This window comes from Littorina saxatilis, linkage group LG10 (assembly GCF_037325665.1).
Source record: "Littorina saxatilis isolate snail1 linkage group LG10, US_GU_Lsax_2.0, whole genome shotgun sequence".
In the NCBI taxonomy this organism is placed as follows: Eukaryota; Metazoa; Mollusca; class Gastropoda; order Littorinimorpha; family Littorinidae; genus Littorina; species Littorina saxatilis.
The window spans coordinates 38,496,768-38,524,622 of NC_090254.1; the positions used below are offsets into that span (position 1 = coordinate 38,496,768).

The 27,855-nt window shown below is 43.8% G+C and overlaps 2 protein-coding genes and 1 long non-coding RNA gene across 3 annotated transcripts; 1 reads left to right on the forward strand and 2 right to left on the reverse strand.

The window, feature by feature from the left end:
• Positions 1-606: 606 nt before the first annotated feature.
• LOC138979246 (uncharacterized protein KIAA1958-like) lies at positions 607-3,657 on the reverse strand. The gene is made up of 2 exons (XM_070352010.1): positions 2,482-3,657; positions 607-2,000 (listed from the first exon to the last, which is right to left on the reverse strand). Exons 1-2 carry the CDS (start codon positions 3,372-3,374, stop codon positions 1,211-1,213), a joined length of 1,683 nt encoding a protein of 560 aa, XP_070208111.1. The 5' UTR covers positions 3,375-3,657; the 3' UTR covers positions 607-1,210.
• An 11,080-nt stretch (positions 3,658-14,737) lies between these two features.
• On the reverse strand, positions 14,738-17,092 carry LOC138978760 (uncharacterized). Its single transcript, XR_011459797.1, has 2 exons — positions 16,181-17,092; positions 14,738-15,531 (listed from the first exon to the last, which is right to left on the reverse strand). It is a non-coding gene; the product is annotated as an uncharacterized lncRNA (long non-coding RNA).
• A 3,194-nt stretch (positions 17,093-20,286) lies between these two features.
• LOC138978761 (neuroligin-4, Y-linked-like) lies at positions 20,287-27,825 on the forward strand. The gene is made up of 5 exons (XM_070351550.1): positions 20,287-20,778; positions 21,405-22,006; positions 22,773-23,153; positions 24,415-24,710; positions 27,575-27,825. Exons 1-5 carry the CDS (start codon positions 20,424-20,426, stop codon positions 27,804-27,806), a joined length of 1,866 nt encoding a protein of 621 aa, XP_070207651.1. The 5' UTR covers positions 20,287-20,423; the 3' UTR covers positions 27,807-27,825.
• Positions 27,826-27,855: the final 30 nt, after the last annotated feature.

A 27,855-nucleotide genomic window follows, 5' to 3' on the forward strand; every position in this document is an offset into this window, starting at 1 on the left:
CCTAAACTGGTACTGGTACGGGACCAAGTTGGTGAAGTCGCGAATTGCTGACACCAAGTCTGTCACCGCCGATTGATTGCATTTTGAAGGAATATGACTGGATTACGGAAAAATACACACATGTTAAGTTCTTGGATACCTTCATCGCCAATGTGGACTTACTGCAGAGCCAGGCAAAAGAGTAGACTAGCTCGCAAAATACGTGAAACAGCTGATGTTTGAAGCGAAGCCCAGCCAAACCAGGTAAGGTCAAGGACGTTTCTCGGTCCCGCGACGCATGTCACCACTGTTGTTGCTTTGAGTTTGACTAACAAACTCGAAACTGTCGTTTCAAACATGAGCCAAATGTGTATTGATTGTGTGAGATTAGTCTATGTGACAGGGCTTCTATTATCTGTGCTCCCTAGCTTCTGTCAGTTCCCACACCGACACTGCCAGAGGCACTGAAGACGCGCACCAAACACACATATCTTGAACACACGGACAGTAAGATGACCAAACACACTGCTGACAGACTCTCACTTGCTGACAGACTCTCACTCTCAGTCTCACTCTCAGTCTCACTCTCTCACACACACACCACTCGAAGAAGGTCTGATAAGATGACAGATGAGCTTTTTTTTTCTTTTTTAACAGCAAAATAATTTGATACATGTTGTTGCAACACATTGTTTTGAATCTAAAGGTTTTTTGAATGCAATACAGAAGCAATTTTCACACATTTCATTGTGGCTCTGCGCCCATAAATGTGCATAATTTGTATCAATAGAGTCTGACAGCTAGTGATAGTTTGCAATGAAAATAACATTAACAAATAACAATGTACTTGTGGGTAAGAAATCAACCAACTCAGCAATGCAAACTTTGCTGAAAACAGATGCACATATGATATGTCTGCTGAAAATAACAAATAGTAGCAACATGTTTGAAGCGAAGTGAACATCACCACATATAAACTTACTATCAAAGTAGAACACTAAATAAACTGAATAAACATTGAGAAAAAGTAATAGTGCCTGAGCCATGGAAGTGGTTTCTTTGTTGTTGCATGTTCAATATTTCACAAGATGCAGAATTATTTCTTAAAATTGAGTAAAACTTACTAAAAGCAAGGCAACCGCTACTGCGAAAAAGACTGTTTGATGTACTAACTGAATCAAGTTTTAGAACTAAAGATCATGGGGATCGGACATTGAATGATTGATTAAGTTTATTTGCGTCGAGGACGCTTGGCAGGGGCTGCTTGCTTAACAGTTTCACTCTGTGTGTCGGTGACTGAGAGTGAGACTGTAGCTGTGGAATTTGATTGTGGTGGGTTGACGTTAATGTTGATGGTGCAGTTGGACACAGAGCCTCCGAAAAAAGGGAATGGAAGCGTTGGCTGGTGGCTGCATGAATTTTGCATTGTGGCTGTTCTTGTGTGTTCTTGATGCATGTATGTGTGCATGCTGCTTGTTGGAATGTCTGCAGTTGTTGATTGCAGGTGTGTTGATGAGGTGACTGATTGCTGTGGTGTAGATTGAGATTCAGCCAGTGCTGTGCTCATTTTTTTGTGCGTTTCTTCTGACATTTTTGAGTATGTGTTAATGGACTGCACATTCTTATGGCCGGTTAATTGCATTATTTCTGTGGGGGCAAATTGCTTGTTGACCAATGTTTGCACCATGGTTTTCCTTGCGCTGTGGTTGGTTATTCTTTTGTTTTGGGTCAGACCTGCTTTGATTGCCATATCTTTCATTAAAGTCGCCAACTTGTTGACGCCAACTCTCTGTTTTTTTAACCATGTTGTGCCTGGTTTGGGGTTGGGGACAGTTGTGGTCGCGATGTAGAAGGGGTCGTCTTCTCCTGAGTAGTCTTTTGGGCGATATTCAGCATACAGCCTGTAAGTTGCCACTGGGCATCTTGTCGGATCTTGGGGTGTTGCCCACACTGTTGGTCGTACAGCTCTGATGTTTGTGACATGTTCCCCTGTCCTGGTCTTTGTGGATCTTTCGTTGTAACTGAAACATTAGTCAGTACCGGTAATTGTTTCTTCCTTTTCTACTAAACCTTTAAAAATGTTGATATTTGTTTTATGAAATTATGTTGCATGCTGTTAGTGTTAGCATGAAATTTCAGGGTTGCTATCAATTTTTCTCTGTGTGGTACTTTTGAATTATAAGATTATTGCACTGTAGTTTAATCCAGTTACCCATTATTTTGCGGCGAGTAATTGGGAGAAGTATGATTGTGAAATACCATAAAGCCAACTGCTTTTAAGGTCTTGCTATAGGTACAATCAATAATTATCATAGGCATTTTTGGGAAAAATACAAGCCTGCTGTTGTGCTCTTATTTCTTAGGCATACATATCCCATATAATGTTAGCTGTGATTATGTGATCAGAATTTGTTTGGGCTTGGAAGTTTCATTCATGCTGCGCTTGTTATTTTGATCTGCATAACTAAATATCTTTCGTTGTTATAATACAAATCGTTTTACCTCAGGTACTCCTTGCCAGATGAATCTTTTCCAAGAGTGACATCTCCCCATTTCATCTGATGGTGGTCGGTAACTGCCCTTAGACCAAAGTGTATGCAGTTATTCCACCACATGGTGTTCAGGAGAGATTCTGCAGTAGTTTGGCCCAGTTGGTTTCTTTCGTAGAGAGTGTTTATTTCCTCGTCTGTGAGAGCTTCAGCACTGTATTGCATGTTCCCCTTGCCTGCATTTTTTAGCGCTTTTAGTTTGGCATTTAAGGTCTGTTGGGCTTGCTGGAAAGAAGGGGAACGATTGATGTCATGGGGGTACGATTTGCTTTTAAGGTGTCGGTGAATGCTTCCCCAGAAACTTCGCATCGACGTTGCTTCATAATCTGTCCCGTCAGCTTTTTTCAGTGCGATGAAGTATTTTGAAAGAATTTCATTGAGGGAGGATGGCGTCAATTGGTGAATTTCGAGCTCTGTGTTCGGCAACTTTTCTTGAATGAAGGTTTTTAGCAGCTTAACATCATGGGCAGTTTTCTTGAGTGTGTTTTGGCTGGTGTTTTGAGCAATAAACGTCGGTATGTCTGGTATTTCTGTTTCAGCAAAGCGTTTTTTTACTTTCGGCGTTGATTTTGTGTTTTCGGAGTTGTCAGTTTCTGGAAAGTCCATGTCAAGTTCTTCGAGCACATTTTGGGGCATCAGAATGTGGTCAATGTCAGGGTTTGATGGCAGACTTGCCAGTTTTTGTACATTTATTCTGTGGATTTTGCGTCTGGTGCCGTTTGGGGTCACCACATCCAGTATAGCGAAGCCAAGTGGCCTTGAAACACTCTTAACTACCCCTTCCTCACCTCCGTTGATCTTTACTATGTCGTTCACCTTAATGGGAGACAGGATTTGTTTTGACATCTTTTTGGACGTTTCTTTGGTGCCAGATAAATAGTCGTCTGCTACGGTGCAAGGGAGGGTACTCGTTTTTGTTTTGCTTTGCAGCCAGGATAGTGTTCGACTGTTCAAACTAGTGTTATGCACGGGTTAATAAAACTGCGGATAGAACTCTTTAGCAGCAAAGCAATTAAGAGTGTATTACAATCTACCTTTAAGCATATTTCTGATTGGATTAAGGTTGTGCCAGCTTAAAATCTAGTTTTTATCTGTGTGCTGTCCGGGCGCAAGGGAGACTACTCTTTTGTTGTGGTTTTCATGGCAGTGTTTCGTACTGTGTGTAACAGAGTACTATGTTCTTGTAAACCGGTCTGCAGTAAACAAGGACACGGAGAAAACGTTCGAAACAGTATTGAGGGAGCACATTTTCTTTATGTTGTGTTGCATATTCTTTTTTGGATTATTCCTATGGTAGCGACACGGATAGCAAACAGAGAATGAATAGCCTGATAGGTTCGATCGTTCGCTAGCATCTGTGTTGGCTATCTTGTAAGTTGAATGTTCGTTTTTTTCGACCTGCATTGCTTTCATAATGAAAGAAACGTTTGTTTATTGCATCCCATACATCAGATCAGTTCCGAGTTTCATTTTTGAGTGCAACTGATATGGTTTTCTGAGCCGTGCGATACGATTTTGGAACTTCAGTCACATTGTTCGGCGCGAGGTCAAAGGTCGGGAGAAAAGTAGTTCTTGGCCCAAATCGGAATCGGCACTATCATATATTTTTTGGAGTCCATGATGTATTTATTGAGCTATAAAAATACAACATATATACCCATACTGAAGTAACAGAGACAAAGAGGCAGGTCATGGGATAAGTATAAATATATAGAGATAGATGACAGTGTATTTTTCGCGTGGCTATAAATTGATTCGACGTTTGCACTTTTACAGTGAGGACAACTTACGGGTCCAAGGAAAGCGTTCTGGACACTGCGGTGACCTTCTAAAAATAGTAACAGAACGCCGGGAATATCCGAAGATGCCCCTAATACCGTACTGCACCATACGAAGGAAGGGAGGTAAACGCTGAAAACATGGAGAAGATAAGGAAGAGTTATGGAAGTTGATCCCCAAAAAAACACCAAAATCGGTTTGTGCTGCGCGCTGAGAGCACGTATTGAAATATCTCATCGACCAGATTTTGTGCAGGGTGTATCTGAATATGGACACCAAATTTGAAGCAGATCCATCGAGAACTTTGGCCGTGCATGGCGATCAATCACACACACACACACACACACACACACACACACACAAACACACAGACACAAGTCGTATATATATCTATATATATATACGACTAGTGTCTGTGTGTCTGTGTGTCTGTGTGTCTGTGCGCGATGCGCGGCCAAGGTTCTCGATGGATCTGTTTCAAATTTGGTGATCATATTCAGGTACACCCTGGACACAACCTGGTCGATGAGATATTTCAACACGTGTTCTCAGCGCGCAGCGCGGAACCGATTTTGGTTCCACCTCAGCTATTTTGGTTCCACCTCAGCTTACCCGGGCCCCCATACCGACACACCATAGCCGCTACACCACATCACAACGCCAAAGTTCTCGGTGGTTCTTTTTCAAATTTGGACACCGTATTCAGCTACACCCCGGACACAATATCATCGATGAGATATTTCAACACGTGCTATCAGCGCGCAGCGCTAAACTCATGTTCGTTTTTGTGTTTATTTCACCATTATAAGTAACTCTTCCTTATCTTCTCCAGTGTTTGGCGTTTATCTCCCTTCCTTCGTGTGGCTTTCCCGTTCAGTTGTAAGTTACTATTTATTTTTAGAATGTCACTGCGCTGTCCAGAACGCTTCCCTTGCACCCGTAAGTTGTTCTTACTGTCAAAGTGAAAAGGTCGAATCAATTTATAGCCACGCGAAAAATACACTCTCACCTATCTCTATATATTTATAGATACAGATATGCATATATATATACGGCTTCTCTGTGTGTGTGTGTGTTTGTGTGTGTGTGTAGGCAAAAACCTATGTATTATAGAGTTCTGTTTGTGATGGGGTCTAGCGGCTTTTGTCTGTCTGCATGTTCTGGCATGTGAGAAGCCACAGCAGATAATATAGGGCTAAGAAATAAGCTCTAAAATTCTCAATCCCGTTTGACAGGACTTCGCCTTTCAAAGGTGATTGTGGTGAACCGCCACGCTGTCTGTCTCTGTCGCGCCGTTCACCCCAAATTCCCGTTTCTGAGAGTGACTATTTTTAGAATGTCACTGCGCTGTCCAGAACGCTTCCCTTGCACCCGTAAGTTGTTCTTACTGTCAAAGTGAAAAGGTCGAATCAATTTATAGCCACGCGAAAAATACACTCTCACCTATCTCTATATATTTATAGATACAGATATGCATATGACTAAGTGCCAAAAGGTGCTCACAGAACAGAAGACGACTTTGTTTTACAATAAAAATGTTTCTAAAAACGTGTGTCTGCTGAAAATTGGTGTGTGTGTGGATGAATGTGCGAAGAGATAGTGGACATAATTTCGTGTGTCTGACTTGAACGGTTTTGAAGTTATCTTTGTTTAAAGTCAAAAATAACGCCAAAACCGGCCATCTGAAAAAGGACATCGTGATACCTCGTGTTTTGAATATGCCACAGAAAAATAACAAGAAGCACAAATGAATTGCATTTAGTTTGATTGAATGCCTGAAACATCGCTTTACAGACGAGACCAAACGTCAAATCTAAATCTCGAGAGAATTTTTTTTTTTCGATAACCGAATTTTAAGGTGTCGCACGCAAGATGTGTCGTCATCACGGCATACATTTTTCAATCGCAGATATTTACTAAATTTCTTTTTCAAAAACTCTGGAATTGATGTCGACACGTCAAGCGATAACGGTGTATCAAACTGCTGTCTTTCAAGTAATCCAGCAAAGACTGCAGAACTTTTGAACAGCATTTTTGAAAACGATTTGAAAATTTCGTCATATCTTGCGTGCGACAAAATGTTCGGTAATTAACGGTTATTTTCTTTTAAAAACAAAATTTACATGTACAAAGATCTACTTCATCTACGGAACCACGTGACACATTCTGTGTTCAAAATTTGTGAAGAAATCACGAACCACGAATGCGCTATCAAGTGTTGAAATTATGTCGTCAACATCTTTTCAGATCTTGCGTGCGACACCATCTTGCGTTCAACATAAAATGTCACTACCTTATCGAGTTTAATGGGTAAAACTAACTATTTGTTGTCTTAGTTTAATCTTCTTAATTAAAAGCGTAATAAAACCGAACTTCCAAGATGAATTTTAATTGAGATTAGCGAAAGAGCGGGCACGCAAGTCGACCTTAAAGTAAAAGAATGATAACACGAGCGTTTGTCGTGTTGTCTTGCGTGCAACACATTGTCCAAAAAGGAAAATGTATATTTTTCTCAGACGTTTTTTAAGTTGAAACCTTGAAACTTCACACACATTTGGGGTTTAATCGCCCCCATGCATGGTAAAAGTCTTGTTGACCCTTGTCAGATTTCAAGGTCACGGCTGGGTCACATGTGGTTCAGAAAACGGATGAAGCATATTTTTTCAGAGATTTTTGAAGCTAGAACCTTCAAACTTCAAACAACGCTTTTGCTTAATGATTGTTCAACATGGAGAACTCAAGGTTGATCCTTGAGAAATGTGAAGGTCATAGCAGGGTCTCGCGTGGGTAAAAAAAAAAAGGAAATTGTATTGAACTTCAATTTATATAAAACCAAAGTCTGGTTGATCTGTTTTAAGATTTAAGGTCAAATCTGTTATTTAAGGTCAAATCAAATAGAAATTTGTTGATGCTTAAATCTTTGAAACTTCCAACAGGTTTGAGGTTTGACAACTTCTGGACTTTGAAATCTGGTATGGTTGATCCTGGTAATATTAATTAGTCAAAACATCAAGATCAACAATTATAAAATAAGCACTTTCACCAATGTCAAGTGAGCAATAGCAGCAAACGTGAGTCTTATAAAGATTATCACTTTTTGTGTGACCTCAACTTGACCCCTCTGAATGCTCTCAATCATGGAAATTGACCACACTTTGATTATAACCAAACAACATCAAAACTTTGGAATGTGTGAAGTTTCAAAGGTGTTGCTTAAAAGGCGTTCGTGAAAATGACAATTGTATGTGTCTGACTTCAATGCGACCCCGCTGCGACCTTGACGTTTGATTTTATCAACCAGACTTTCATCATATGTGAATGACTTCAAACACTATAAAACTAGTTGAAGAAATTGACAATTTTTCAAAGTTTAAGCCAGATGGCACTGCTGTGACCTTGAAATTTGACAAACATTAACCAGGCGGTCACCTTTTTTAGAAAATATCCTTAAAGGATCTTTAACCTTACTGTGACCTTGGAATTTGATGAGGTTTAATTTAACTTGCGTAGTGTGCCAAGTTTCAAGGCCCTAGCTTCAAAAACATATGAGAAAACCTCATTGAAAAATGTATATATATGTTTGACCTCAACGCGACCCTGCTGTGACCTTGACTTTTTCAACCAGACTTTAATCGTGTGTGAACATTATACACTAGAACTGTGTGTATTTTCAAAGCTCGTGCTATAAACGCGCTGAATAAATTGAAAATATTCCACATTTGGACCAGACGTGACCCCCGCTGTGACCTTGAACTTTGACAAAGATTAACCAGCAGGTCACTTTTAATGAGGTTTTATAAAAATGCTGAAAGTATGTGAAGTATGTAAAGTCTAACTGATCTAGTATTAAAACATGTAAGACGTGACAACGACAATTTTCCAGTTTGCAAAGGAAATTTAACCTCGCTGTGACCTTGAAATTCAATGTTGTTTAATGTGATGTGCACCATACCTGGAGGTCATTATACTTTGGTTGTGTGCCAAGTTTCAAAGCCCTAGCTTTAAAAACGTGCGAGATAACCTTAATGCTATGACTCAGTGCCGTTTTGAATGATATAACGAACAAAATTATCGTTATTTGTAAAATCATTTGGGTAAATTTATCTTTTCTTTTCGTAATTGGGTTCCAGCATCTGTTGTCTTAACAAAAATCACAATATCAGTCGTGTTTGTCAACTTTTATTTTTTAACCCCTTTGTCCGCTTTTCGTGCGCACCTTTTGGCACTTAGTCATATATATATACGGCTTCTCTGTGTGTGTGTGTGTTTGTGTGTGTGTGTAGGCAAAAACCTATGTATTATAGAGTTCTGTTTGTGATGGGGTCTAGCGGCTTTTGTCTGTCTGTATGTTCTGGCATTTGAGAAGCCACAGCAGATAATATAGGGCTAAGAAATAAGCTCTAAAATTCTCAATCCCGTTTGACAGGACTTCGCCTGCAGAGGTGATTGTGATGAACCGCCACGCTGTCTGTCTCTGTCTCGCGATTCACCCCGGCGAAGCCGGGTATTCCTCTAGTCTATATATATATACGACTAGTGTCTGTGTGTCTGTGTGTCTGTGTGTGTGTCTGTCTGTGCGCGATGCACGGCCAAAGTTCTCGATGGATCTGCTTCAAATTTGGTGGGCTTATTCAGAGAGACCCCGGACACAACCTCATCGATGAGATATTTCAACACGTGCTCTCAGCGCGCAGCGCTGAACCGATTTTGGTTCCACCTCAGCTATTTTGGTTCCACCTCAGCTACCCGGGCCCCCATACCGACACACCATAGCCGCTACACCACATCACAACGCCAAAGTTCTCGGTGGATCTTTTTCAAATTTGGACACCGTATTCAGCTACACCCCGGACACAATATCATCGATGAGATATTTCAACACGTGCTCTCAGCGCGCAGCGCTGAACTGATTTGGGTTTTTGTGTTCATTTCACCATTATAAGTAACTCTTCCTTATCTTCTCCAGTGTTTGGCGTTTATCTCCCTTCCTTCGTGTGGCTTTCCCGTTTGTAACTTACTATTACTATTTTTAGAATGTCACTGCGCTGTCCACTGCGCTGTCCACAACGCTTCCCTTGCACCCGTAAGTTGTTCTTACTGTCAAAGTGAAAAGGTCGAATCAATTTATAGCCACGCGAAAAATACACTCTCACCTATCTCTATATATTTATAGATACAGATATGCATATATATATATACGGCTTCTCTGTGTGTGTGTGTGTTTGTGTGTGTGTGTGGGCAAAAACCTGTGTATTGTAGAGTTCTGTTTGTGATGTGATCTAGCGGCTATTGTCTGTCTGTATGTTCTGGCATGTGAGAAGCCACAGCAGATAATATAGGGCTAAGAAATAAGCTCTAAAATTCTCAATCCCGTTTGACAGGACTTCGCCTGCAAAGGTGATTGTGGTGAACCGCCACGCTGTCTGTCTCTGTCTCGCGCCGTTCACCTCAAATTCCCGTTTCGGAGTAACTATTTTTAGAATGTCACTGCGCTGTCCAGAACGCTTCCCTTGCACCCGTAAGTTGTTCTTACTGTCAAAGTGAAAAGGTCGAATCAATTTATAGCCACGCGAAAAATACACTCTCACCTATCTCTATATATTTATAGATATAGATATACATATATATATATACGGCTTCTGTGTGTGTGTCACTGCCTTCCTTCCAACGTTCACACTGGCACGCAAGGTTATGTAAATCGCTTTATTTTTCCTTTTGAACATAACCCGTGGTGTCGTAAAACTGAAACACAATGATAAAACCAAGTAAGAAATAGCCGATATAAAATCCAGAAAAAGGTCCAATTCAAAATATGACACATATCATGGGAGTTTCAAGTTCATCTCATAAAAACTGACACACAATAGTAAGAAGGACTGAGCATGAAATGGCTAAAAGAATAAGATAAGAAAGAGTCTAATTCAGAACATGGCACACATTATGCAAATTCCAAGTCTGTATCGTCAACAAATGCAACATCAAGCCCGAGTACAAATCGCTGATGTCAGTATAAGGGAACTATCCCTTCTATATGTCACGGTAATTTAAAGTCATGAGGATGATCTCCATTGCCTCTCTCAAAAGGTATCGCTATCTGTAATTTTCGTTGCTCATACTTGCACTAAAAACAGACCAAACGAACTATGCCTCTGAGTTATGTGTCAGATAGAGTCCAGCCAAAAAGATCTGGCACATATATCACGTGAAGCCCATACCATGAACGAGCTCGTAAAAATATTACGAAAATATCATGCAACTTAGTTCGCGTGTCCTGCAGGCGTTACAACCACAATTGAGAAAGCAGTAAAAATATTCTACAAGACTACATACTTCGTTGGCCTTAGAAATTATATGAGGAAAGTAGCAAAACATTCTACAAAGATCACATTACCTCGTTGGCCCTTTTGTTATCTGAGGAAAGCAGTGAGGATCAGTCTGTCTTCCTTGACGGCACCGGTTGAACTGAACTAGCAAAACGTGCTAAAAGCTAGCTTGCATTCGGAAGTGCGCGCATCAATACATATATCACAAGTAACCCCAAAAAAGATGTTTTCTGCATCCACATAAAATATGCGACAAAGTTAAGACATGATCAAGTCATCGACTTAAAAACACACTTCCAAGCCTTGCAAGTCTTCAAGTAAAATCAATGAAAGCTGACGAACTATATTTGTGTGCGGCGGACTACCAAAAGCGTCAGGTGAGTTTTTAGTGACGCGGCACAGGCGCCCGATTTACGAACTGCGGCAGCAACACTCCCACCCAAATCATCCATGATGATTTCAAAATCAAGATTAAAAGGTTATGAATGACTTCTGTGAAGCTTCACTGTTTACAGTCTTCTGCTGACACATGTTCAGCCTTTAAAAACATGTGCTAATTTTAAAATAAAATCACGATTAAAAGGTTAATAATCACTTCTATGAAGTTTCACTGTTCTCAGTCTTCTGATAACACATGTTCAGCTTAGAAAACACGAGTGCTGATTACACCCACACAGTGTGTTAATCTACTGTCAACTCGTTCCAAAACGAACGACAAGCTTGTGAACAGGTTTGTTAAGGTAGGTCCAGGTCACCTCCACAAAGGGAGCTAATCTACCGTCAACGTATCTCTAGCAAGAAGAACGACTAGCTTGTGAGCAGGTCTGTCCAAGTAAGTCCTTTTGTGCAGGGGTTGGCCATGGTTGTTGAGCTCAGATGTCGCCATGAGCAGTCGGACCTTTCTGACAAGCCCATCGTCACTTGGGAAAGTTTCTACAACCTTGGCAACTTTCCAGTCCGCCCTACAGATCCCATCATCTTGCAGTAGGACAATGTCACCAACACAGATATTCCGCTGCGCCTTTTGCCAGGTGTTCCTTGTCTGCAGAGTTTGCAGGTATTCTCTTCTCCATCTGGTCCAGAACAGGTCAGCCAGGAACTGCACTCGTCTCCATCTCTTTTTCAAGTAGAGATCTTCCTTCTCAAACCCTCCTGGTGGTGGGGGCGAGGGTTCTACTCTCTCCTTCGGGAGGTCTGCCATCCTTTGACCTCTGGCCTTTCCACGATGCTTGATGCAGGTCACACACTGGTTTATGAGTGACGAGGTCACTCTTCTGCATCCGATGATCCAGTATCCGCTTGAGCGGATGTCGTTCATTGTCAGACTTCGACCTTGGTGAGCCGTTTTTTTGTGATGATGCACGGCGATGAGACGTGACAGATGGCTGTTCTTGGGGAGGATTAATGGGTGTTTCACGCCATACAATTCTGAAGTCTTTCTGAGCCTGCCTCCCACCCGTAGGAGGCTGTCATCATCGAGGAACGGGTCAAGGTCTCTCAGGGGGTTTGATTTTGACTTGAGTTCGCAAACTCCCCCAAACGCTTCCCTCTGGATGACTCGAATGAGATTTCGTTTTGCTATCTGGTTTGCTTCCAAGGCGGAAATCTGTTTGTTCTGTTTGCGCGCGCAGCACTTGACGATTGTGGCGACTGCTGCGACTGCCTTCTTGTAGCTAGAGAATCTGCCAGTTTTCTCTTCAAAGCTGGTGACACTGTGAGTTGTGAAAACTGTTGTTGATTTTACTTCAGCATCTTGCGGGGAGATCTCAATGTCAATGTCTTCTGCAGTTATCTCCCTTTTCCACAGAATCTCAGGACCAGTGAGCCAGTTTGAAGTTGAGATCTCATCTACTGAGAACCCACGAGAGGCATGGTCTGCTTGTCTGTTGTTTGGTAGCTTTGGTTCCCCATTTTTGGAAGGCAGAGGCATTTCGTAATACCCGTCTGCTCTCTGGTGAATGCCTTCTTCAAGTGTCTTTGGGAATGTCTTGTCTTCCTGGGACATTGACCTTAAGTCTGAGCCTTGATCTTTGAAGTCTTGCTCCATTGGCTTGATGAGGTCTGTGGCAGTGACCTCCTTGATTTGTGTTTTGTACACATAGGTCACAGATTTTTCAGGACGGCAGATTGAGGGAGGAACTTCTTGCGTGACGACTCTGTGTGAGTGCCCTATTGCATCAAATCTTTCTTTGTTTGCGGTGGTGCCTCCAACAATGCTCCATCCAAGTTCTGTCTCGACTGCGTACGGCTGATTTCCCTCTCCAACAACACAGTTCAGAGGTGCTAGAGCTCTGGGACAATTGTAGCCAATCAAGATTCCAACGGGGCAGTCTTGCCTTGGGGCCAGGCGATCTTTCAACCTGCTCAAATGAGGCCATTTGCTTGCTGTTTCCGGTGACGGAATGTGTTCATAATCCAGAGGTATGTGATCTCTAGAATACATGGCAGGGAGAGAGATTGTTTTTTCAGAGTTGAAGCCTCTCACTTTCAGGTTGGTGTATTTTTGACAGGATATTGTGACGCTACTGTCAGTCATTGTTGTGAGTCTCAGAGTGGCAGGTTCAGATGATGCCTGCAGATCTTCAGCCACTGAGTCGAGAACAAAGGTTGAGTCAGACATGGTATCCAGAAGTGCATATACTAAGAGTTCATGGTCTGGGTTCTGCTCGGTCGACAGGTACACCGGAACGGCCATTGACGTTAGACTGTTTTTTGTCTTAGACAGGACCTTCCTGCATGTGGCGTTCCCTTCTCTGTTGTTTTGTTCTTTCCTCACTGGCTGCTCAACTCCAAAATATTGTCTCTCCTCATGCAAGCTTGTGGGATGTTTCCTTTTACATTTCTTACAGTCACTTCGCTTCACACATTCTTTTGACATGTGTCCCTGTCTTAGGCAGGCAAAACATAAGCCTTCTTTTCTTACGTAGTCCTTTCTTTCTGCCATCTGTTTGTTCATGAAGTCTCTGCATTCGTTCAAAGAATGATTTTGTCTCTTGCAGAACAAACAGCTTGTAGATGGCTTAGGTTCATGTATTTCATTCTGACCTGTACTGAGAACTGTTCTTTGTGAAGTATATGAGTCTCCATGTTTTCTGATCTGCTGCTTCACAGGGGGCTGTACTGGTGAAGGCTCAGAGGACAGAATGGGATCATTCAATATCTCAGATTCTTCAGAGACAAAACTTGCGAATTCTTGAAAGTTGGGGTATCTTCCTTTGTCTCGTTTGCTTTTTGCAATTTTCCTGTTCCATGTGTGAACCATCCAGTCTGGCAGTTTGGCAGTGATTTTCTTGATCTCTCGCATGTCATCAAGAAACTTCATGTCTTCCACTTCTGCAGCCGCAGCTTGGCACTGCAGTAGAAAATCAGACAGATTGCGCAGGCCTGACTTGTCTTTGTTGTGCACCTTGGGCCAAGCATCCAACTTAGACCGAAAAGCCTCAGAAATGACATAGGAGTTGCCAAATCTTTGTTCTAGAATGTCTCTGGCTCGCTGATAGGCATCTTTACTCCGCAGCATAAAGAACCCACTGACAGCTTCCTTGGCGGGGCCTCCCAGATAGCGCTTGAGGAAGTGTATTCTTTCTTCAGGTGGAACCCCTTTGTTCTCAATCAAGGATGTAAAAGAGAATGACCAGTCTGGGTACTGCAGGGAGTCTCCTGTGAAGATCGGTGGTTCGGGAATGGGAAGGCGACTTGAAGTTATTGCCCTTGCCAGTGCTTCTACCAAATTTTCATCATGAGTTTCGGGAGTAAAGACTGAAGCATGTGCTCGCAGGTTTTGTTTCGTTGGGTTATTATCAGTTCTCCCAGGCATGGTACGGCTGCTTGTCGACTTGCAGCTTGATCTGCTTGACGTCGAGCTTGAGGTCTGTTCAAGTGCATACAGTCTCGCCTCTTCCATTTTCAGCTGAGTTTCTACCTTCTGAGCTTCATGTTTTCTCTTCAGATTAGCCATTTTTCTTTCGGCGTTTAATCTGCGCATCTTTTCTTCAAATTCCAATTGCTCCAGTTCTTCCTGCCCCTCGTTCTCAATATGCTGTGCCTCTAGCTTCACTCGTAGTGCAGCAGTTTCAGCCGCAGCGGCAACTCTTCTTGACGATGTAGTTGATGTAGTTGAAGCCTTAGATCTTCTGGAGGAATGTGAAGCGTGAGAACGAGTGGAACTGTGCGAATACATGTGTTTGGTGGCAGTGACAATCTTATTCATTGTCGTAACTGACGCATCTGTCATTTCAGCAAGTGCTGAATCAATGTCTTCTTCACTGGTGTCACTAAGTTCTTTTAGTCTTTCTGCAGTTTCTTTTAGGGAGGTGAGTAGAGACGTCACCTTCATGCGTCTGGCGATCACATCCTCACAATCTACTTCTTCCTTTTGAAGTTCATGGTCTGTCTCTGCCAGAAACGCCTGTAGGTTATCTCGATCAGATCTGAAGTTATCCGTGAGCAGTTTCATTTGATAAGCTTTGCCCTTCTCAGTCATTTTTGCTTCACGACTGGAACGTCTAAGTGCAAGACTCTCCTGTTGATATTGACTACTGTCTACACCAAAATATCGAAGTGTCTGCATCAGTCGAATTCAACGGTCGAGTTTCTGGAACAGTAGAGCTGATCAGGAACAATAAAGTTGACCAGGAACGGTAGAGTTGATCAGGAACAGTAGAGTTGATCAGGAACAGTAGAGTTGATCAGGAACAGTAGAGCTGATCAGGAACAATAAAGTTGACCAGGAACGGTAGAGTTGACCGGTGCCAGGGTCGAAGCTCTGGGTCGATTGGGTGTCCTTCGTCTCAGGTCCGAGTTTTACTGTCACTGCCTTCCTTCCAACGTTCACACTGGCACGCAAGGTTATGTAAATCGCTTTATTTTTCCTTTTGAACATAACCCGTGGTGTCGTAAAACTGAAACACAATGATAAAACCAAGTAAGAAATAGCCGATATAAAATCCAGAAAAAGGTCCAATTCAAAATATGACACATGTCATGGGAGTTTCAAGTTCATCTCATAAAAACTGACACACAATAGTAAGAAGGACTGAGCATGAAATGGCTAAAAGAATAAGATAAGAAAGAGTCTAACTCAGAACATGGCACACATTATGCAAATTCCAAGTCTGTATCGTCAACAAATGCAACATCAAGCCCGAGTACAAATCGCTGATGTCAGTATAAGGGAACTATCCCTTCTATATGTCACGGTAATTTAAAGTCATGAGGATGATCTCCATTGCCTCTCTCAAAAGGTATCGCTATCTGTAATTTTCGTTGCTCATACTTGCACTAAAAACAGACCAAACGAACTATGCCTCTGAGTTATGTGTCAGATAGAGTCCAGCCAAAAAGATCTGGCACATATATCACGTGAAGCCCATACCATGAACGAGCTCGTAAAAATATTACGAAAATATCATGCAACTTAGTTCGCGTGTCCTGCAGGCGTTACAACCACAATTGAGAAAGCAGTAAAAATATTCTACAAGACTACATACTTCGTTGGCCTTAGAAATTATATGAGGAAAGTAGCAAAACATTCTACAAAGATCACATTACCTCGTTGGCCCTTTTGTTATCTGAGGAAAGCAGTGAGGATCAGTCTGTCTTCCTTGACGGCACCGGTTGAACTGAACTAGCAAAACGTGCTAAAAGCTAGCTTGCATTCGGAAGTGCGCGCATCAATACATATATCACAAGTAACCCCAAAAAAGATGTTTTCTGCATCCACATAAAATATGCGACAAAGTTAAGACATGATCAAGTCATCGACTTAAAAACACACTTCCAAGCCTTGCAAGTCTTCAAGTAAAATCAATGAAAGCTGACGAACTATATTTGTGTGCGGCGGACTACCAAAAGCGTCAGGTGAGTTTTTAGTGACGCGGCACAGGCGCCCGATTTACGAACTGCGGCAGCAACAGTGTGTGTGTTTGTGTGTGTGTGTGTGGGCAAAAAACTGTGGATTGTAGAGTTCTGTTTGTGATGGGGTCTAGCGGCTTTTGTCTGTCTGTATGTTCAGGCATTTGAGAAGCCACAACAGATAATAATTATAGGGCTAAGAAATAAGCTCTAACATTCTCAATCCCGTTTGACAGGACTTCGCCTGCAGAGGTGATTGTGATGAACCGCCACGCTGTCTGTCTCTGTCTCGCGATTCACCCCGGCGAAGCCGGGTATTCCTCTAGTATATATATATATATATATATATATATAGATGAATTGGTTTATACGATTCGAGTTTTTACGCCCTCACGGCTTTTGATGTATGCGTGTTTAGGTGGTATCAGCCATCTGCACTTATGGTAGAATGACCAAGATCTTTAACGTGCCATTGTGGTGACACGGGGGTGGGAGATGGATACCGTCTCTGGGTCTGCACATAAAGTTGACCCGTGTCCGTCCCGGACCGAATTCGAACCAGCGACCTTTCGATCACAAGTCCAGTGCTCAACCACCTGAGCTACCCGGGGCCCCGAAGGTTTAAAAGTTAAAAAGGATGTATGTCAAGCAAACCGGGTGAATGAGTCGACTGGTGTGTGCAACTTGCAGCTCTTTTGAATTGATGACGGGGAAGTGGGCTACCACAAACGATACAACTTTGGATTTTTTTAAATGCTGGTCAACTGACATTTCAACAATGTGATACTGTTTGTTGCTGTGCCTGTGTAGATTGAGTATTGTGCGCATACAAACGTACTTTCGCGACAGGGCGACTATCACATCAAATGTGCTGCATCTTACCATTGCCAAAGAAGACGAATTTTTGAACCGCGTCAGTTTCTTTGAAGATGCCGCCACTCTGTTTTGTGTCACTATCAGTCATTTGATCTAGTTTCAGAGGTGCACAATAATATGCTTTTGCAGATATAGAGTAGGATTGAAAGCGCAAACGACTAAATTGATCATGTATGAAAAAGTGGGTCACATGGGGCCCCGATGGCTCGGGGGTTGAATAAACCACGAGAACTGGTGTGGGGTTTACGCGTGCTAAATAGCAATTCAAGTGATCTGTAAGTGTCATTTAATGTTGTTGAATGCTAGTGTGAGTGTGTCCCATAAGGTTAGTATTGCTGTTATAGTAAAATATATGTAACCGTTCTGTAAACCTCCTGTGAGGCGGAGTGGGGCTTTAAGTGTTTCGCGCTTAGTACGCCTGTCGCTCAACACAGAATATCAATATGCCCGTAGGAATAATTTAATGCAGATGTTTAAGAAAATTGACATTGTGAACCATGCCCCAGAGGCCAGTTGAAGAGATCGTATAAAATTAGCGTTGTCTTTAAAGGCACAATAAGCCTCACGTAAACCATCACAGAGCTCCCCGAGCGTCTACAAACAGTACAAGCATACTTCCATTTGAACGCTCACCGAACGGGAACATCCTGGCTGCTTTCTGTCGAGCGTGAGAAATTTTCAAAGAATTTATTTTCGTGGATGAGTCCTCTACAGCAATGGCGCCTCGTTTTGGTGCTAGCTGTTATGAATATTCAATACCGGAAATCACACCCGGACAGTAAGCCTCCCGTAAACCATCACAGATACTGTCAGGCTTTTACACACAGTACAAACACCCTTCCATTTAAACGCTCACCAAACGGGAACATCCTAGGTGGCCTACGTAAAGAGCGAGCATTTTTTAAAGAATTGTACTGTAAACTTCGCAGCGGCATTATCGGGTTCCTCGGATGACGTCACTGCCAGGCTAACGCTGCTGCGTCCCTTCTTGTGCTGACAGAGTTGTCGGTCGCGGATTTTGAGTCGTTTCGGCCTGCCAACTGCTTCGTTTTCTTGCGGATTGTGAGAACTAGTAGAAAGTTTAACTCATTTTCATGGTTTCAAACTAATGATAAAACTATCTTCTTCTGGACCAAATCAACAGTCTTTAGTTGAATCAACTCGGAAAACTCTTAAACGCGTGTTTGCACGCGACTCCGCGCATTTTTGATGCCAGGCAACCCGACAGCTGCCCTTTAAGTCTCTCTTTGAGTATATAAAAAAAAAACTGCACGCATTGCACGCACGCGGGACGATGTTTCAACCCGCGACAAACGCGTTGACTTACACATTTTAAGTTGAAAACGTCTTTGACAACAACTGAAACGAATTAAAAAAAAAAAAAGGTTATCTGACTAGTGTACACGCCCATGCTTTGTAAAAGCTTCCATGCTTCGTGTATAAAGGTTTTAGGTCTCACTTAGCACATTTTCTTCGACATCAAGTGTTAGGTTGAAACGCGTGTCGTCATGCGAAATCTTTAACACCCGCTTTACAGGCACATTTTGTTTCCTGGCCGGGTGCCAAAAGCGTGTAAAGCTAATATCTTCCGTTTTTACCCACCCTTGGCCCCACAATTCCAAGCTACTCGCCACATGTGAGCTTAATTGACCCCCAGAGTACCAGAGATACAGTCCAGATACAATTAAACAAACAACCAGAGTCCTAACTAGCGCTGATGGGGTCTATGTCGACCAAAAGAGCGGGATTCCCTGTAGGTGGAGTTCCTGTATACAGGGAATACCACAGGGTGTAGTTCCTGTAGCGTTTCGCTGATATCGCTGAAAATCACGTGATGCTTAGCGACATCGGTAGAATGTGATGTTTTTCTAAAAATAAGAGTATGGTTTGCAAGTTTTATTGAAAAACTCCACCCTGTGGGATTCCCTGTATACAGGGAATCCCTCTACAGGAACTCCACCCGGCACAGAGAATCCAAGAATCTTTTGGTCAACATAGACCCCATCAGCATAACTAGCCTGGCGGCTATCACAAAAGAAAACAAACAAGACAGCAACCCGAAGAACCGGCACGGTTGGCCTAGTGGTAAGGCGTCCGCCCCGTAATCGGGAGGTCGTGGGTTCGAACCCCGGCCGGGTCATACCTAAGACTTTAAAATTGGCAATCTAGTGGCTGCTCCGCCTGGCGTCTGGCATTATGGGGTTAGTGCTAGGACTGGTTGGTCCGGTGTCAGAATAATGTGACTGGGTGAGACATGAAGCCTGTGCTGCGACTTCTGTCTTGTGTGTGGCGCACGTTATATGTCAAAGCAGCACCGCCCTGATATGGCCCTTCGTGGTCGGCTGGGCGTTAAGCAAACAAACAAACAAACAAAAAGCAACCCGAAGGTAAACACCCACAAACATGTAGCTTTGCTAATGCTGTGATCAAAAGTAGCCTCGGTGTAATGAATTCTGGCGCCTCTGATGTACACATCTATACGTCCTAATGACCCACTTTTTCATCATTTTATATTCAATCGGTATGCAAAAACATGACATTTCATATGCCCCCAGGTCATTCAGTGATATAAAATCTTCGCGTATTCCGTGCATCTCTCTCTCTCTCCCCCCCCCCCCACCCCCCACTATCTCTCGCTCTCTCTCTTTCTCTCGCTTTTCTCTCTCTCAATCTCTACCCCCCCTCCCTCTCTCTCACTTTCTCTCTCTCACTCCTGCAAACACGTATACAGACACATACAGACTCAAACAAACAGACATACAAACACAAAGATAATGGGCATTAGCAAAAAATATCGGATTGAGTAAAAGTGGGGTGGGGGAGGGGTGGGGGCTCCTCATAAACACACCTTATTTTTTTTCTATCGCAGTTGCGATCAGCTTCGTAAATTCAGTCATGCGTCATTGATTCACAAATATCTTTCCATCGATGCAGTTCACACGGCAACTTCATCCTTCCCTCTTCAACGCTGTGCATTGCACAACCTATATACTCGCTAACAATGCAGGAAAACAAACCTTAACCAACACCAGTCGAACAACCACCACCGCCACGGAAGACTAAAATGTCAGCTCTTGTACTCAACCTCAACGCCTTGCTTCTAATTCTCAACCTCGGATGGGGGCTAGCAGCAGCGTCCATGCCCATAATTCCAGCACCGTGGGGGAAAATTTCAGGCACAAATGTGACCAGCCCAGGCGGCCAAGTCTACTATTCCTACCTGGCTATCCCCTACGCTCTCCCTCCCGTAGGGCAGAGGAGGTTCGCCCGACCGGTGCCCCACCCTGGTCCGGCTGTGGGCGTGGTGTTTGAGGCTACGTCTCCAGGGTCAGTGTGCCCGCAGCTGACCCCCACTATGGAGATGCTGGTCAAAGAAGATTGCTTGACCCTGGATGTCCATGTTCCTGTTGGGGCTAATGGTGAGTTTTGGGACGTTTTGTTTTTGTGGTGGGAATGATTTGTGTGTGTGGTGGGAGGGGTTGGTTAGTGTGTGTGTGTGTGTGAGTGTGTGTGTGAGTGTGTATGTGTGTGTGTGCGCGCGCCGGCGTTTGCGTTCTTGTGAGTTGGTGTGTGTGTGTGCGTGTGTGTGAGTTGGTGTGTGTGTGTGCATGCGTGCGCGTGTGTTTGTGTGTGCGTGCGCGCGCGTATGTTTGTGTGTGCGTGCGCGCGCGTGTGTGTGTGAGTGTGTGTGTGTATGTGTGAGGGTGTGTTTGTGTGTGGGAACCCCACCCACCCACCACTACCCTCCAACAAATCCTCTGCCACAAGTGCATGTGTACCTCTGCGCTCCTTAGTTTGTGTTGACAATGTCAAGGAGAACAAATGAACATGTGTGTGAGTGTGCTGGTAGCTTTTGTGATATTGGCTTATTCGTGATTTTCTGATTCTGTATCGTATTGTTCGTGTCTATGTACTTACGGATCTGTCGACTTAAAGTGTGCTAATAGTAAGGAGAGATTACATCTTCACTTGATGTGATACGACAGTTGTCTATGGTCCGATTGCAATGCGTCACTAGAAATCCATTCTCGTCAATCATTTGCAGGATCAAACTCCGTCATGGTCTTCATCCACGGAGGAAACTTCGTCATCGGAGCCTCGCCCCTCTACACACCCTCAGAACTCGTCACCGAGAATGACGTCATCGTGGTCGTCATCCAGTATCGTCTGGGCATTCTGGGATTCCTCTCGTCCGGTGATGACGCAGCTTCCGGTAACTATGGCCTCCTGGACCAGAACCTCGCCATCCGCTGGGTCAGGGGTAACATCCGGGCTTTTGGCGGTGACGAGGGGAGTATAACCTTATATGGGCAAGCGGCCGGGGCGGCGAGCGTGGGATACCACCTGCTGAGTCCATATTCATGGGGACTCTTCTCCAGGGTGATCCTCCAAAGCGGAACGCCTCTCGGGTCGTGGGCTTTGAACAAAAACCCCAGAGAAACCTTCACCCTCGTGGCTAAGATCTCGGGTTGTGAGGTTGCCGCCAGCTCGATCGGGTTTGCGTACTATTACCGGAGGGTGGCGCGCCGCCAGCAGGCGGAACACGAGAGGATCGTGGCGTGCTTGAGGGAGATGGACTTCCACCAACTTCTCAAGTTCACCTCTCTGCCCGCCCACAGCCTTCGCTCCAGTGACATTCTGCCGTGGGTGAGTCATATTATTCACATTTCTCCTGCTGCCAGTTCTTTAACTACACTACTCCTACTACTACTACTGCTGCTGCTACCACAATAACGAAGACTATCAATGGCCCCTTTGATGGACACAACACACACACGCACACACACACACACACACGTACACACTCACACACACACACACACACGTACATACACACACACGCACACACACATAGGCTTAGACACACACACACACATACACACACACACGTACACATACACACACATGCACACACATACACACACATGCACACACACACACACACACATACACACACGTACATACACACACACCCACGCACACACGCACACACACATAGGCTTAGACACACACACACACACACACACACACACACACACACACACACACACACACACACACGCGCGCGCGCGCGCGCCCGCGCACACACGCACGCACGCATACGGGATATCGTATTCGTAAGCGCTTGTATCTCATTTGTAATTAGGAACATTCTGTTTTTGATCTGTGCATGTGTATGTGTGAATAAGTGAACACTATGTCTGTGGTTGTTATTTTAGGCTGCGCTGATAAATTACTCTCTTTGCATCATAAACAGTGGAAACCTAGGTCCCTGTTAACTGTAGATTGACCCGACCTCATATACATGATATACACACGTGTGATGAGATGGTTATAAGTTATCATATGGATGGTCTCTCTCACGTTTGCAAGATAAACATATTTACTACATGTTTGTATTCCTACACTACAGGCACCCGTCGTTGATGGAGACTTCATCCCTCGCGACCCCACCGACCTTCTGCGTGACGTCAACTACCTCGTGAGAAATGACGTCATCTCCCGTGACGTCATGATGGGTCTGAACAACCAAGAGAGGGCCTACCTTCTCCCCCTCACCGAGGGGTTCAAAGCTGACCTCCTGACCATAGACCCGTCAGCGAATCTGACCCAACTGGACAACCTGTTGAATCTGGACATCGACTTTCTCCGCGGCCTGCTCAGAGAGGAGCTGAAGTACCGTTACCCGGGTGAATTCCATGCGGATGATAAGAGACTGGATGTCATCGCTGAGGTGCTTGAGTTCTCCTATATTAGACCATTTCTCGCCAACGAAACAAAGGTGGTGACAGAGGTGAGCAGGGTTTAATTTCAGGAAGATAAAAAGAGATTGGAGAGGGAGAGGCTCTGAGAGGGGGGGGCGGTGTGATGAGAGAGAGAGAGAGAGAGAGAGAGAGAGAGAGAGAGAGAGAGAGAGAGAGAGAGAGAGAGAGAGAGAGAGAGAGAGAGAGAGAGAGAGAGAGAGAGAGAGAGAGAGTCACTTGACTTTCAAGTGTCTGGATTTTCTTACTCTAGTTTTCACACTGTGTTACCCTGTGTCTCTCTTCGTTGTGTACGCAAATGTGTGTGTATAGGCTATATATTATATACTGGATGTATACCCGCTTCGCCGGGTACGGCTTCGCCGGGAAGAAGTGGAGCCGAATACCCGGCTTCGCCGGGGACCCGGCTTCGCTGGGTGTACGACGGCTTCGCCGGCGCACCGTACGAAGGAAGGGAGATAAACGCGCAAAACACTGGAGAAGATAAGGAAGAGTTACTGGGAATGGATGTACAGAAAAACCAAAATCGGTTCAGCGCTGCGCGCTGAGAGCACGCACGTGTTCAAAATTTTCCACGATTGTGTCCGGGGTCTACCTGAATATGCCCACCAAATTTAAAGCAGATCCATCGAGAACTTTGGCCGTGAATCGTGAACACACAGACAGACAGACAGACACACACATGCCGTATATAGATATAGATATATATATATATATATAGGTCAAAAATTTGGGCTGCCACTTGAAATTCGTTGTTTGGCTTTTCTTTTCCTTGATTTTGTTAAATATATATCTACATATATATATACGACTTGTGTCTGTGTGTGTGTGTGTGTGTGTGTGTGTGTGTGTGTGTGTGTGTGTGTGTGTGTGTGTGTGTGTGTGTGTGTGTGTGTGTCCGCGATGCACGCCCAAGGTTCTCGATGGATCTGTTTCAAATTTGGTGGCCATATTCAGGTACACCCCGGACATAACCTGCTCGATGAGATATTTCAACACGTGCTCTCAGCGCGCAGCGCTGAACCAATTTTGGTTTTTCTCTAGATCCATTCCCAGTAACTCTTCCTTATCTTCTCAGGTGTTTTCAGCGTTTATCTCCCTTCCTTCGCGTGGCGTCAATCCATATTCCCGTTTCTATTTTTAGAAGGTCACTGTCGACAACGCTCAATCCATATTCCTGTTATACTATTTTTACTCTTCTCCAGTGTTTTGCGCGTTTATCTCCCTTCCTTCGTTCAGCAAAATCTATCGTTCATCACAGACAAGTAAAACCAATACTTTTCATCTTTTCAGGACATTTCCGAAACTTTCGGAGACATATTCTTCACGATTCCAGCAGTCAAGTTTCTGCGGGATTTGATGAGCTCCACACAGCTTGCCAAGGGGGGAGTAGGACGGCGGTACATGTACTTGTACAATCACTTTCCCAACAGATCGGACGGCGAGGAAATGAGTGGTATTTCGCATATCGAGGACATTCCGTACGTGTTCGACGCGAACAACTTCTTCCCACGAGACAACTTCAGCGCTGAAGACTTTGCCATGGGGACAACCTTCAGATCTTTCCTGTCCAACTTCGCGAAGACCGGGTGAGTGTTTGTGTTGGGTGACATGGTGTAAAAGAATGGATGAATCTACGTCACCCAAATGCCCACCTCTCCCTTCCTCTCTCTCTCTCTCTCTCTCTCTCTCTCTCTCTCTCTCTTTCACTCTCTCTCTCTCTCTCTTTCTCTCTCTCTCTTTCTCTCTCTCTCTCTCTCGCCTTTTCTCTCTCTCTCTCTCACTCTCTCTCACTCTCTCTCTCTCACTCTCTCTCTCTCTCTCTCGCCTTTTCTCTCTCTTTCTCTCTCTCTCTTCTCTCTCTAGCTCTCTCTCTTTCGCCTTTTCTCCCTCTCTCTCTCTCTCTCTCTCTCTCACACTCTCTCGCTCTCACTCTCTCACTCTCTCTCACACTCTCTCTCACTCTCTCTCTCACTCTCTCTCTCTCAATCTCTCTCTCTCTCTCACTCTCTCTCTCACTCTCTCTCTCTCACTCTCTCTCACTCTCTCTCTCTTACTCTCTGTCTTTCTCTCTCTCTCTTTCTCTCTCTCTCTCTCTCTCTCTCTCTCTCTCTCTCTCTCTCTCTCTCTCTCTCTCTCTCTCTCTCTCTCTCTCTCTGTATTGATCTCTTTCTGTCACTGTCTCGTTGTCTGTTTGTCTGTCTCTCTCTTTTTGCGCGCTCTCTTTCTCTCTCTCTCTCTGTCTCTCTCTCTCTGTCTCTCTGTCCCTCTCTCTGTCTCTCTCTCTCTCTCTCTCTCTCTCTCTCTCTCTCTCTCTCACTCTCACATGGTCTGTCTGTCTCTCGTCAGTCTGTCCCTATGCTGCTGGTATCCTCAGTCTGCTTGTTTCCTTCTCTACCTTACACGAGTTTCTTGTGCTTTTTGAATCATCAGCCCCCCCCCCTCCCCAACCCCTCCCCCAACCCCTACACCTTTGCTGCATCCTCCTCCTCTCTCTCCCTCTCTCACTTCCCTATCTCTCCATCTTGCTTATTTGCTCTCACCTTCTCCCTCCCTCCTCTCTCTCTTTCTCTTGTTTGCTTTCTTATATTCATCACGTCAGTTAAACAAATAGTATGTTAAAAGTACTCTGTGCCGACCTCAACCACCCCTCGCCTACCTTATACGCTTCCTTTCTTTCCCTCAAAATTATTCTAATTTCTACCATATCAAAAAGCAAAAATTGTAGGTTATTGGAACATGTAACAAGTCGCGTAAGGCGAAAATGCAACATTTAGTCAAGTAGCTGTCGAACTCACAGAATGAAACTGAACGCAATGCCATTTTTCAGCAAGACCGTATACTCGTAGCATCGTCAGTCCACCGCTCATGGCAAAGGCAGTGAAATTGACAAGAAGAGCGGGGTAGTAGTTGCGCTAAGAAGGATAGCACGCTTTTCTGTACCTCTCTTTGTTTTAACTTTCTGAGCGTGTTTTTAATCCAAACATATCATATTATGTTTTTGGAATCAGGAACCGACAAGGAATAAGATGAAAGTGTTTTTAAATTGATTTGGACAATTTAATTTTGATAATAATTTTTATATATTTAATTTTCAGAGCTTGTTTTTAATCCAAATATAGCATATTTATATGTTTTTGGAATCAGAAAATAATGGAGAATAAGATAAACGTAAATTTGGATCGTTTTATAAATTTTTATTTTTTTTTACAATTTTCAGATTTTTAATGACCAAAGTTATTAATTAATTTTTAAGCCACCAAGCTGAAATGCAATACCGAAGTCCGGGCTTTGTCGAAGATTACCTGACCAAACTTTCAACCAATTTGGTTGAAAAATGAGAGCGTGACAGTGCCGCCTCAACTTTCACGAAAAGCCGGATATGACGTCATAAAAGACATTTATCAAAAAAATGAAAAAAACATCTGGGGATTTCATACCCAGGAACTCTCATGTCAAATTTCTTAAAGATCGGTCCAGTAGTTTAGTCTGAATCGCTCTACACACACACACACAGACACACACACACACACGCACGCACGCACATACACCACGACCCTCGTCTCGATTCCCCCTCTACGTTAAAACATTTAGTCAAAACTTGACTAAATGTAATTATTGAGAAAAAACCCACCAATGTTACATGAAAAACAAAACCAACCAAAAGTTACTCATTATCACCGTTTAATTATTTACAAAACACAACGTTACATAAAAAACAAACAACCACGTTACTCATTTTTGGCTCACGTAAGTGTAACCTATGCGATGCTAACTTTTGTCTGTCTGTGCGTGTGTATGTGTGTATGTGTGTGATAGAAACTTTAACATTTGACTGAACACCGAAATACTAATTTTACCTGGTTACTCCAAAGTATTGAAGCAATGATCAACATTTTGTCGGCACGTATGTAGGTAAAGTGTGTATCCAAAGAAAACGGGTGTTTTTTTTTGGGTTTTTTTTTGGGGGGGGGGGGGGGGGGGTAAAAACAGGTGACTGGTTTGTGTCGTGTGTGGTATGTAGACCAGGTCAGGGGTCAAGGTTAAGTCAGATCGCGGGAAGGATTGTGGTATAGATACAGTTCTCACCCAGCTGCAGTTCGCCAATTCGGGGAAGACGATTTCACATTGTTCGGTTTCGTAGCCCCAGAAAAATAGATAAAGAAGATACCAAAGGAGATTTTCTACAGGTTGATCTGCACAGCAGTGTCGATCTGGCAGTCGTGTCCCCGTAAGTAGGCTACAGACAGACAGATCTAGATCTAGTGTCTCCCACTCTTGCACCTATGCTTACTGTGTGTGTATGAATGAGTTTGTGTTACTGTTTGTCGATTTCTTACGGGAGCCTTGAAGGCTTCGCCTCTTGTTACCGTGTAATTATTGACAAAACAAAACGTTACATTGAACAAAATAAATAAAACGTAACTGATTTCTACCGTTTCAAAAATTTCAGCCGACCCGAAATCTCGCTGAACGAAACAGACACGGGAAAAGAAGGAACCTGGCCAGAGTTCACCTCAGAGAAGGAGGAGTACCTATCGCTGGAGCCCCTACCCCGGGTGGTGGAACACCTGTACGCTAAACGGGTGGGTCTGTGGCTTGACCTGGTCCCCACCCTGGTCAACTCTACCCGACTGGTGGCTGCCCAGGGCTGTGCCAGTGAGCGTTCCTTTTCGTGGAAATAAAGCTACTGTTGTTTGGCGACACATGTTTTTGTGTGTGTGTGTGTTGGGG

What these genes read in the sequence shown, in the direction of transcription:
- LOC138979246 (XM_070352010.1), bottom strand. Translation starts at nt 3,374, where the DNA reads ATGTCAAAACAAATCCTGTCTCCCATTAAGGTGAACGACATAGTAAAG. An exon ending in TCTGGCAAGGAGTACCTGAG is followed by an intron (nt 2,001 to 2,481) that starts GTAAAACGATTT and finishes CTAATGTTTCAG; the next exon opens with TTACAACGAAAGATCCACAA.
- LOC138978761 (XM_070351550.1), top strand. Translation starts at nt 20,424, where the DNA reads ATGTCAGCTCTTGTACTCAACCTCAACGCCTTGCTTCTAATTCTCAAC. An exon ending in TGTTCCTGTTGGGGCTAATG is followed by an intron (nt 20,779 to 21,404) that starts GTGAGTTTTGGG and finishes AATCATTTGCAG; the next exon opens with GATCAAACTCCGTCATGGTC. An exon ending in CCAGTGACATTCTGCCGTGG is followed by an intron (nt 22,007 to 22,772) that starts GTGAGTCATATT and finishes CCTACACTACAG; the next exon opens with GCACCCGTCGTTGATGGAGA.